Here is a 12,329-nt window from a genome sequence, read left to right on the forward strand (position 1 = left end):
AATGCACTTCTTCTGCTTCTAGCAACTACTTGGGTGATGTAAGGAGGTGATGATGTAGTAATCATTTGTGTTTTGTTCATAATCAGAACTTATGTACATAATTCTCAGGGTGATGGATTAAAGTTTGTAAAAATGATTTTGTATTTTACTCTACCTATATCATTAAAAACTTATGGTCTCTGTTTACTCCTCTTTCCCTCCCCACTGTGTTCTTTGCTTTCTCAGTAGTGTTAGAGGTCCTTCCTGCTGCTGCTGTGTCATGGCCTACTTTCTTGGAACCTGCTGCTCTGGCTTGTGCTTATCTGAGCACAGCTCACGGCACGTGGACATCTTCTGAGCATGGTGTGGTACAGAGCTGCTTTCTTTTTCTGTCCTTAAGGAATCTGCTCTGCTGGCTGATGATGGTACCTAGCTAACAATGCCCATTGGTAGCTTTGGATAGATGCTTCAGAGGTCAAAAAAGGACTTTCAGAAGCACTTAGCTGATTCTTGCTTGCCATTGCAGCTGGCTTTGAGGTCAGACCCACTCTGAACCTCAAAGTTAGTAGTTACTTCTCCCTCTTGGCCAGAGCTCAGGGTAGTTCCTTTTTCATTGAGCTGTTCATTGCCTTTAAGAAACACGGTATTTAAACCTGGTGTAGGACAAATGCTATCCTGTTGCCTGCAGTGAGAGCAGCTCTGTCTCTGGCTGGGAACTCTTATTGGGTGCTGAAGTTGGCTTCTGTGTAATTTGGGAACAGGCTGAAACATTGGTACCTCAATTTGCACTCTCTTGAAATGAAGACAAAGCTGACTTGTGGCTGCTTTTGTGCAGAGCTTGCTATAGAAGCCAGTAGGTCACCTGGCCCTTGAGACTGTGCCTTTTTGCCTTGTTTCTATTTTGGGTGGTCATCACCAGAAACTGGCACTGGGCAGGTGATATCCCAGCACTGGCAATCTGCTCCCTCCTGGCACTTCCAGCCCCATGCAGAAGTAGCCCATGTATGCATGGCAGCATGTGTGGTTATCTGCACAGCCCTGCAGGCTGGCTGGTGTCTCTGCCCCTGGGAATGGAGGTTCCCTCTTAGAGAAGGAGGCTCTGTGCCAGGGCAGCAGATGGGCAGGAGCAGCAGCAGCTGGGACACCATGCATGATCATCATGTGGACTTACAATCTGCACCAATGCCAAAATGGCCACTTGTCTTTATCCTGTCTGTGGTCAGGGCTGTTTCTAAGCCATCAGCTTATGGAAAGGTGCAAGGGCAGGCAGTGGGCATCCACCATCAAGGTAGGGAGCAGCAGGCTCCTCGAGTGCTGAAGGCCCAGGAAACATTTCTATTTCTGTCTGGAGCAGCCAAGCTGAGCCCTTGCTGTTCCCTCTCACCTGTACAGGTTGAGCTCTTTGTGAACCTTGCCTCCATCAGTAGGACCTTACACGCTGTCCTGCCACCTCTGGGAAGAGGGGGCAGCTCTCTGCTCTTCAGAGTGGGTCAGTCTGGTGGAGAGGGCAGGTCTTCAGCAGCACAGGCTGAGAAAAAGCCCAGCTGATCAAACAATGGGGCAAGTGGCCATGAAGAAACCCTGTGTTTGCAGTCCCACAAAAACCACTCAGGACTAAGATCAAGAGGGAGGAACTCTGCCTTTCCCAAATTGCCATCTCCTTGCCATGACAGGGGCCAAGGATATGCTGAGGCATTTTGGGAGAGCAGGGTCTGCACAAGGTGGCTTGTGCTTGGCTTGAGCCACTTTATTGATTGTACTGTGATTCCAGGTTACTCCCAAAGCTTGAGCATGTGAAGGAAGCAGCCCTGGCAGCCCTGTGGGCTCGGTACAGCAGAGCAGTGCTTCAAAGGAGGCTCTTCCATCTTGGCTGAAGGGTGTGAGTAGGAAGGATTCCAGGCTCAGCACAACTGCACCTCCTGAGTGCTGCAATGCTTTCTCCTGCTGTGGTTTGGGGAAGGACTTGATGCACTACTGAGATGCCATTAATGTGTGTGGTGTTATTTGATGCTTGATACTTGCAAAGCCAGAGTAGGCTCAGACTTTCCTGAGGGACTAAAGGAGAAACAGTGATCTAACTTGAGCTGGTCCAGCTTGCTTGAAACTTTAATGCAGGAAGTACTTTAATGTAGAATGGAGCACAGGCAATATTGTATTTCTCTCTATTGATAAGTAATTTGAAAGATGACCTGTAAATAGCAAGGGAGGGAAAATATTCACTGGATTTATTCCCTTGAATTTGCTTCTTTGCATTGAGGAGAGAAGCCTTGAAGGAGCAAAGGGAGGGACTTCTCTCTTCAAGCTGGTTTTTTAAGAACGTGAATCTTAAGGCCTTGTGATGGTTTCATGATTTGGAAGTGAAATTGTGATGCCCCAGATGTGGCCCAGAAAGCTCTGATAAACGGTGATTGAAAATTGAATGTGTGGATTAGTGGGTTTGGACGCTCTGCTTGATCTATGTTTCTACCCTCTGTTACCTCAAAGGAAGAAATACTTCACATCTCAAAAACAAAACATTAATTTCACCTTGCTCTGCAAAAGTGAGACCTCTGAACAGCTAATTAATGTCTCCCTCCTTTGACAGGACCTCCACAAAACCCCCAAACCTCAACCTACCTTTGCCAGTGGGGAGCATATTGTGGCTGATCCTGTCAGGACACTGGAAAAATACATTTCCTGTATTTGGGAAACTTGGTCTTCATGTATTCTGCTGACAAGCAGTGGGGCTCAGCTTGATGCCTTCAGCTAGGAACTGTTGCCCAGCTTTCTCAGTGAAGCTGAGTTATTGATGGCTGTTAGCTTTCCAGGGAGTGCACAGCCTTGAAATGAGGCTCTTGGTTCATTGGTCCAGTGCCTGCTATTACAAATGGTGCCTCAGATTGTGCTCTTGGTAAACAGCCTGGCTGTACCTTAAAAGTTCAGGTATTTCTTTGCCTTCTCTTCTGTCTGTTGAAAGTTGTTCTTGAACTTGGATGCCAGGAACTTTAATGTCCTTTGAGATTTTGCCTGATGTTTACTCTGTGGGAGTTGATAATTTGAATCCAAGAGTTATAAAAAACTGGCTGAGGAGTTGTGGAGCACTCTCGTGTATAATCTGATTGTATTTTGAAGTGTTAGTGAGGACTAATAGACCTTGAATGAGTCATTGTTTCATTGCTTTTCAGAAAAAGCACACAGGTTGACCCTGGAAGTGTAGTTGAGTCAGTTTTGCATTGATGGTGGGTAAAGATATAGCAACAGGGAAATAGGATCCCACATCAGTCAAAGAAAGAATTGATGATTTGACTAGAAGGTCAAAGTAAATGTCTGTTGCATCTTCAGTTTCTAAGTCTGTTTCATCAGTCCTCTATAGCACAGTTTGACTCACAGCTTGCCTACAGTACCTGACTATTCAGTTCTGAAATTAAAAAAAGCCTAATGTCATTCATCACAATAGTGTAGGACCTAATAAATGGATAGGAGCCAGTTAAAATGTGAATTTTATGTGCTGGGTCTTCATCCTGGGCTGTTCTAACTTGAGTTCCCTGGCACCTTGTGGAGTGGCAGCTGAGATTGGAGCAGGTGCTGCTCTGAACTGCCTGGGATGTGTGCTGAGGGGGAATGATGTGTGCAGTGTTCACCTCCAAAACCAAATTCAGGGTTTGGCTTTGGGATGTGAATGCCCCTAGGTAGTGTCTTCAGGATGGTTTGCAGTAGCTCAGGATGAGAGACCATGTAATTACTGAGTGTTTTGCCAGTCCTAGGTAAGAAGGGAAGATATGAACACCAGGATATATACAGTGGTATAAGTAAAAGAGAGGAGTTAATGTTCCTGTATTTAGAAACTTACATCGTGCTGGAGCCATCTATCCTCTATTTGTGTAGCTCCCAGGATGCCATGAGCTGCTTTTTCAGTAGCACAAATCATAAACACAGAACTGGGTTTTACCATCCCCATTGCCCAAAAGTTAAAAATCTGAAAAAAAACTTAAGAGGTAATTCCAGTGTGGAGAAACTTTCTAACAGGGATGAACTCTTTGTTCTCCAAAAAAAAAAAAGTGACTTGATCCTGGTATGAATGTTTTATCAACTTATTAGCAGGTGACTGCTTATTTTATTAATGAGTTGTTGGAGGATGAGTGAAATCCAGGAGTGAAATCCAGTGGCTGGATGCAAAGGTGGAAAAGCATAAACTAGCCAAGAGGTGGATGTTTTATGAATCAGCATAATTAATCTTGAAACAACACATCCAGGGAAGGCCTGAACCTGAGACCGGGCGTCTCCTGAGAGCTCCTCTCCGAGTCTGCAGGTGCGCGGGCTCAGCCTGGTGCAGGATCAGGGAGGCTGGGGCCGAGCGGAGCGCTCTCCCTGACCCGCCCGGCGTGGGTGTTGTGGTCTGGGGGTTTGCGGGGCACACCTGCGGGACCGGCCGCGCTCCTGCAGCGCGGTGCCCGGCCGCGGGGTCCCGGCCCGGCCCGGGGGCTCCGCCGGCGCTGTCCGCGGCCGCGCTGAGCACCCGAGCGCTGCCGCTCTCCGTGCGCGGCCGGGGCCGGAGCCGCGCAGGGTGCGCGGCGCGGATCCCGCAGCCGGGCCCGGCGGTGCCGCGGTGCGGGGGCGGGGCGCGGGGCGCGGGCGGGGCGCGCATGCGGGCGGTGCCAGGCAGCGCGGCGGGCCGGGAGCCACTCGCCCCCGCAGCACCGCTCGGCCAGGGACAGCTCCCGCCAGGTAACGCGCGCTCCCCCCGCGCCCAGCCCCGCTCCCCGCGCCGCGGGGCCGGGGGGGCCCGGCCGCTCACGCCGTCCCCCCCGCCGCTTGCTTGCTTGCTTGCAGCTCCGGGGCTGTGACAGCGCCGTCCCCACCGCGGAGCGAGGCAGCGGCGGCCGGCTCTGCCCGCCGGGCTCTCGGCTGAGGAGGGTGCGCGTCTTCCCGCAACTTGCCGGCGCTCGCAAGGCTCCGCGATGGAAGGGAAAGGTGGGTCGGGCGCGGGGGGGCGGCGGCGGAAGGACCGCAGTGGCCGGGCTGGTGCGGGGCCGGGCGGCCGAGGCTGCCGCTGTGCTGGGGACATTGCAGCACCCGCGGGGAGCGGGCGGCAGGCGCGTCCCTGCCGATCCCGCGGGCTGCTCGGCCCGCTGCCCACGGAGTGAGGGGAGAGGTGGCTGGTTTTGTAAATTTATTTTCCTTCAGGGCGAGACAGATGTTAGTTAGTGATTTGTTTTCTTAATGCTAAGGATTTGCATAATAAATATGAGGTCTGTCCCATGATTTTTAGCCAGTCAGCAACGGGGAGGTTTTTAACAGATGAAAAGCATTTTATGATTAGAATGGGTTTGAAAAAAAGAAATCTCATTTTTCTTTTTTTCTGAAACAAGATCGGGCTATAGAGCTCTGCCCTCGTTACACTGCATATTTAATACATCAGAACATCCTGATAGATTGGAAGAAATGCAATGAGTATTGTGCTATTGAACTGTCCACCTAGAAAGAGGAGATAATTAAATCTTGCCTGGCTAGCTTGTGTGTTTGCATACGGAGATATCTCATCCACATATATCCCTTCAGGTTGAGCATATGCATTTTGTTTCCATACATAGCTGTGTGGTCCCGCACACTTATTCACCTATCCACCTCTACAATTGCATTGGAAATCACACATTCAACTGGTACGTGAACTCAAAGCCTGTACGTGTTAATTGCCAAGGAAGTACTGATGGTAAGTCAGTCCATGCAGAGGAAAGGCGAGTTGCCATTCCCACCCAACGTAGCTGCCAGCTCTCCTGTACAACACAAATCTGTGAGCAGTTTAATTGATAGTGATCAGGGCAGTGGGGCAATATGGACTATATTAATTCAAGGAAAATTATGGTAGACTTGTATAACACAATACTACATACCTTCCAGGGAGACGAGCAAGCTATATTTAAACCCCAGGTTTATTTTTGTAACTATCTTGTCAATCAGGGCTATAGTTCTCCTGTGTGGGAATATCTGATTATATGCTGATTAAGGAAGGAAGCTATTTCAATCATAAGGAGGCAGTATGTCCTATAAAGTACAGTTTCTTGTGGGCAGTGATCAATAAACATACCAGGGCTTGGGGAACACATAAGTACCTCTTAAGAAGGCGTACCTGAAAAGACTTTACTTAAATTAAAAAGCTCACAGCAGTCATGTTAGCCCTAGAGATATTTTTTGTACTCTCCATGCTATTTTCACAGTTAACCTGAGATGGCCACCTTTGCCTTTTGAATGTCCTGTTGGTACTTGCCTTGATGAGAAACAAATGGACTGTGACTTTAGGATAACACACTGCGTGCCTTGTCATGCACTACAGGGGCAGGCAAAAGGCTCTCCGTGGAACTTCAGATGGAGCTCGTGTAGCCGGAGGAGTTATGCAGGGAGCAGGAAGGAAACATCTGCAATAAAACAAGGATCCAGGTAGCTGGTGGCAAAAACACCTCCAGAAGGAGGGTTGCCCAACTCCTATCCTGTGCAAACAGTGACTGTTACGCTGCAGTTGCTGCCTGAATTGGCAGTGAGTGTCTGCTGAGGCAGGTTTTGGGGCTGCTGGTACTGGTGTTTATGGGCTCCACAGCAGTCCATGTTTCTGGGTGCTTGGCTTTGGTGGAAGGGCTAGTGGGAAGGAGGCATGCCCAAGCGTCAATACTCATTTTGATGCAAAAAAAATTCAGAGCAGTTTGCTGTTACTAGAGATTTTCCTTCATGGGGTAGAGGAAGCGAACAAATACTCTCTGGGTTTCCTCTATCTGTGTAAAAAGAAGGGCTGTGTAGAGCAACCCAGCAGAAATCAAGGTACCAAAATGGGACAGGTCCAAAGTAGGCTTGACCATAAAGGAAATGCACAAGGAACTTTGGCATCTCAATGAATAAATGAGAAGGCAAAGGAAGTCTCTCACGGCAGGGCTCCAGTTGTGTTGGCACTGAAGTAGTTTTTGTGACTTGGGTAGTGTTGGAGTGGCACAAGAAGGTCTGTGGTGCACGGGATCACAGAGCAGTTTTGTGTAGGTGTACAGTGAGGCACAATGCAGGACATCTCCCCGGAGGAAAGGTGTGAGCCAGACTAAATTCTTCACATCTTCAGGTTTTGAGTCTAATCCTGGATGGATTTGCAGCTGCATTGCCTGACTATGCACTGGTTTACATTTTGTTTTCATTACTAACCAGGCCTCTGCATTGCCAGTCCTCTGTTAGGAGATTGTTGCTTGCAGATGATGCTTCTCCAAAGTCATCTCTTGCTTTTTAAATGCTTCCTCCTGCAGCCTTTCACCCACCTCTCCAGTCTTCCTCAGTGCAAATCTCAGAACATCTCCAACTCAGTGTTGTGCAGATACTGAGGAAGAGTGTGTGCTATATTAAGCAACATAAAGTCTGTTTAAGAAAACCTGCCGTCTGGTCCCTGAATTCAGCTATCCCTGATGAATGCTGTGGACATTTCTGCACAGGATTTGCCATCAGTAGAACTTGGTTGTCTGAATATGGCTGGGGCTGGTGCCTTGCAAAGCCTGCAGTCTGCAGTAAAAAATGGGCTAAAGAACCATCTCTGGCACTGCTTAGAGCAGCCATAACTGATTTCACTGGTTGGGCTTATTCATGAGAATGAGGGGAGAAAGACATATCCTAGTTTTTGTGCAGTGGGATGTGGGACTAAGGACTTTACTCTTAGGAATGTAGCAGTAAGAGTACAAGCCAAGAGGGCTCTGTTGAGGTTTGAGGAGGTGGTGCAGCCTGCCTGTGCCATCTTCCAGCAGACAAAGCTGGCTAGAGCCAAACGTCTCTATCTCCTCACCATGCCTAAAAAATAAATAACACTCTATGGAGCTGCAAAGTTACCAACACATCTTGGTGATCTAAAAGTAGCATTTGGCCTCGTCTAACTTACAGCTTCTCTGACTCTGTTCTGCACATTCACTGTCTCCAAACCTTTTGCAGAAGTAAGGAGCTTAAAAGTTGTAGCTGTTCCCAAAGCTCATTAGGCAGTGGGGGATGCAGGGCACCGTGGGTGAGAGCTCTGTTTTGCATCTGCTACCTGATCCCTGTTCTCTGAATCTCGCCACTACAGCAGTTCCTGTGGGCTGCAGCAGTAAGCGATACCACACCAGGCATCCCGGGAGCTGGGCTTTGCCAAAGCTAACAATAGTTTATGTGGAGGTTAAAGAATACTTGGTCACTTGCCAGATTCTTCAGTCACAGTTAGAAAGATGCTTAGCAGAGGAAAGAACGTCATGCAGTGATGTTCAGACTCGGAGGCTGGAGAAGAAATCAGCCTGAACAAGAGTCAAGCTGCACAGTGTGGAATGGATCCCTGGGCGTCTGGATGGAGTACAGAGGGACTGCAGGCTGGCCTTGCTGCAGGGACAGCTCCTCTCCTCTGAAGGTGCAGTATCCCTTTCTGTACTCCTGAAAACTCAGAAATCACATTCTCCCTCACTGCTAGAAAACAGATTACTACTTTTATCTTGCCGGAGGTGGGGATTGGGGTCTTGATGTGTCAATGTTGTATGGGGGGCAGGGCCAGGCTGCCTGCCTGAACCTTCCTCAGGGGCCCAGCCAGTTCTTGGTGCTCTCTGTTATCCCTGGAAGTCAGTGCTGGGCACTGGTGGCTCTGGGGTGGCTGGGCAGGCTGCCTTCAGCACAGGATGCATGCTGTTAGCTGGGAAATACAGCAGGACTTGTTCTTGTCAGATGGTCTATGGGGACAGCAAAGCGAAGGCATGCTAGCTGAGATGTGGAGATGCTCTTGTCAGTCCCCTGAGCCATGGTCCTGCCCTGCTGGAGAGATATTCTCCATGCAGTAGGTCTGCCCACAGGACTCTCCCATCCTTGTGCTCAGGGGGCTGTGTGGGAGAAGCCAGGGAACCTGTCCTTGCAGCTCTCTTCTGCTCAGGGTCCCAAAGCAGCAGGGCTTTGAGGAGATGTCTGCAGAGGACATCTCTGCAGTGTGGCTGTCCTAGGCAGATGCTGCCACAGTAGTGCTACCTGAGTCATGTTCTCTTCCCAGTCACAAAGCTGGGAGCAGGATTTTTGCTTTGTAGAAAAGCCACAATGCTGCTGTTCATAGACATGGGATGTTCAGGCCTTTAAGTGGAAGGCCTTAAGCCGTAAGATCCCATTTACTCAGAGCACAGAGTTCCCCTTCCTGGGACTGGCAAACAGGTCTGAGCTCTTTGCATTGTGCTGTCTTGTGGGTATGAGAATGGGCAGAGTGGTTTGAACCATCTTGTCCCACCAGAGGTGCTCTGAAGCCTCCTTGGCCAGTCCCCCGCATTTTGGGCCTGCTTCCTCTGTGCATGCTATGCTGTAAAGGACAGAATCTTCACCTTGAAGAACTTGTGATCAAAACCCAACAAGAGCCAGTGAATGTTAGGAGTGAAGACAGGCTTTGTGGACAAGGTGAGAGAGGGTGGCAAGTGAGAACATGCAGTTCTGGAGGTTACTGTGCACTGTTCCCACCTCTGTGGCTCTCTTCAACAATCAAAGGAAAGATCTTAAAGATCCAAGACACAGTTCATGTCCTGAAGCTGTCCGAGATGCTTATGTCCAACTGTACCCCATAATACACCTTCCTGACCTGTCCTGTGTTTGTTGGAGGTGAGTCTGCAGCACATACTGTCACGTGTGTTGGAGTAGTGCAGATTGCTTTGGGCAAGTCTGGGTCCCACAAGACTCCTTAGGTGCTTGTTTGTAACGCAAACAAAATAGCGGCACAGTTACTTTTGTTACAAAACTGTTTTCTATTTCGGGGAGTGCTTGCACCTCTGTCAAGATGGTCAGAGGCTCCTCTGAGCAGTGCATTTTGCACAGAGGAGGCAGCTCCATGTTCTCAGCCTTGGCAGTGATGTGCTGGGTGAGATCCAGGGCATGTCACTGAGGCCACAGTTCTCAAACTGGCTGCTTGGAGTTTGACACAGGGAAGCATATTTGGGGAGGTAAATAAATGGCCTGATTTTTTTTTGCTTGCTCCCCCATGCCCCAGGCTGTGCATTTCAATGTAGGTACCAGCTTTGTGTATAGCAGGGGAGCACTTTGATTGCCTGAGCTTATCACCTTATCCCTGAGGCTGGAGTGGGGTGCTGTGAGAGACTACTTTGGTGCTGTGCTTCAGACTCCACCAAAAGAGGAGGGGAATGTCAGGCACTAAGTTAGCACTGCAGTCTTGCTTTTCTTTAATGCATTTCAGAAAGGGAGAGAAATGTCTTTTCCCATTGCTTTAGAAATCAACATAAATATGACTGTCCTGGGAGGGCTCAAAGATAAGAGCTTGGGTTGCTGGGAGGGCTCAAAGATAAGAGCTTGGGTTGCTGTGTGGCTCTTGCAAAATGAGCCAACCTTGGCTATTTGCTACCACCTAGAAGAGCAGGTAGGTGTCCAATACCTTTATTAACCATCATTTGATAGCTGCTGAAATACTGTGGGTGGGCAACTGCAGCTTCTGAATGAGAAGGGTGATCCAAGCCAATCTGATGCTGAGGGAAGTAGATATGGTACCCCAGGAAGCATCTGAGCTCTAACAGGCCTCTAACATGCTCAAGCAGGTAACTGGGGGGAAAAGTAAGTGGCCATGCTCATCGTCCTCCATACCAACAAACCCACCATGTTACTAAACAAAGGTGGGAGGAGGACCCTATTAATAGTCTTAAATCTTAGAAAAATTGATTCAAGACTTGGTCATCAAGCTCTTATGAAAATAGCCAAATCCTTCAACCCTTTTCCACAAGCTACATGGGAACTGTGGATGTTGCTTTTGGACTGAATGAAATGCGAGAGTAATTGAAAGTAATTTTTTTTAATGCATTCAGTTGTTCTGACATACCATTTATACCCAGAGTGGCTGGAGGCATAATCTGTGGATACTTTGAGTAATGACCTGCATACAGCTGTTTCATTCCTAGGTCACATGGGGTCCAGAAATTTTTAAAAAATGTGATATTTTTTTTTTTGGTAAGCTTTTTTTTTGAGGCTTAGCTTACCAGAAGATTTTCCTTATTTGTTTTATCTTTCCCTCTCTATCTACTCAGCTATTCAAATCTTGTCTGAATTGCACTCATTTTTAATGTGCCATAAAACTTGATATGCAAGAGCTAGTTATTTAGGGAGAATTGCAGAAACTATTTTAGTCTGTGTGTTTTGACCTATAAATGAGGTAACATTATTAATTTTTACATGCAAATCATGGTGTTTATTAGCATGGTAAAAGGCAATTTGACAATGAAAAATATTTCTGATGGGTATAGTAATTAATGCTTTCACTCAAATTGTAAAGACTTTAATAATGCTGTTATGCTTAAAATGATTGAAGAAAAAGTTGACTATTTTCCTGTCAGTGATACAAGGATGTTTCCTTTTAATATAACTCCTGTAGCCCTGCCTTTTCAAAGAGTTCTTTATAGTCAATAAGACTACAAATCACCAGGCTAATTCATTGAGTTTCTTCTCTCAGGTCTTGGGTTTGGATGAACCTTATGATTCGATACTTCTGTGGGGACGCACATTGAAAGCTCTGGCTTTTCTCTTCAGATTGAATTAAGCCATTTCTGGTGTCGTCATGTTTCAGTAGGGATCTTGTGGCTGGAGATGATGGCTGCTCCGTGGAGCGATCCTGCGGCGCGCGCGGCCGAGGGAGGCTGTGTGTGCATCAGGATGTGCACTTGGAGAGGAGAACTAAGGCGTTTCTGCTTGCTATTTTTAATAGCATGTGCAAAGCAAGAAATCAGGGAAGCATGGAACAGCATTTCTAATTTGGAAAGCTGTGTTTTTTTTTTTTCCTTGAGCTGTGCTTCTTCCTTCTGTGTTTCATCCCCCCACTGGAGGCTGGCTTAAGGCTGGCTTTATCTGCCATCAGCCTTCAATAGGTAAGGTTAATTTGCTGAATGTAGCTACTTGGATTTTCTTCATAAATCCTCCAGAAGTGCTGAATTTCTTATTGGTATAATGAGGAAAGTTGCTTTCCTTCTCAGTCACTGGGAATGTATTATTAATGCAAAACCACTTTCCTGGCATTTAATGCTGTTTCCAAAAGAGGCTGACAAGCAGGAAGGCCTCTTCATGTTGACTGAGGCCTATCTGGTCACTGAGAGTTGTATGCAATGCTTACTCCAATGCAAAGTGCTATCATTGGTTATTTTTCTCTCCAAGTCCAGGCAGACAAGTTTATTGGTAGGATGGGTGTGCTTGAGTGTTGTGATACCACTGTGCAAGCAGCTGTGGAACTGGAGACCCTGAAGGATCTTCAGTTGATGGTGGTCTCTAACAAGACCGAACTGAGGAGCTTGAACTCTCTGGTTCCAGATTCTGGACCTCACCTCTTCCTCCTCTTACTGGCACTCTGGTCTCTACTTCTTCTCATTCTGTGTTTA

The 12,329-nt window shown here is 47.7% G+C and overlaps 1 protein-coding gene across 1 annotated transcript in view; it reads left to right on the top strand.

The window, feature by feature from the left end:
- The first annotated feature begins 4,613 nt into the window (after window positions 1-4,613).
- FGF12 (fibroblast growth factor 12) overlaps window positions 4,614-12,329 on the top strand; it is a 219,247-nt gene continuing 211,531 nt past the window's right edge. The window contains exons 1-2 of the mRNA XM_036389244.2: window positions 4,614-4,683; window positions 4,789-4,929. Coding sequence (XP_036245137.1) covers window positions 4,917-4,929 — 13 coding nt within the window. The 5' untranslated portion in view covers window positions 4,614-4,683; window positions 4,789-4,916. The remainder of the gene's footprint in view (window positions 4,684-4,788; window positions 4,930-12,329) is intronic.

The sequence above is a fragment of the Molothrus ater genome, chromosome 10 (genome assembly GCF_012460135.2).
Source record: "Molothrus ater isolate BHLD 08-10-18 breed brown headed cowbird chromosome 10, BPBGC_Mater_1.1, whole genome shotgun sequence".
NCBI lineage: Eukaryota > Metazoa > Chordata > Aves > Passeriformes > Icteridae > Molothrus > Molothrus ater.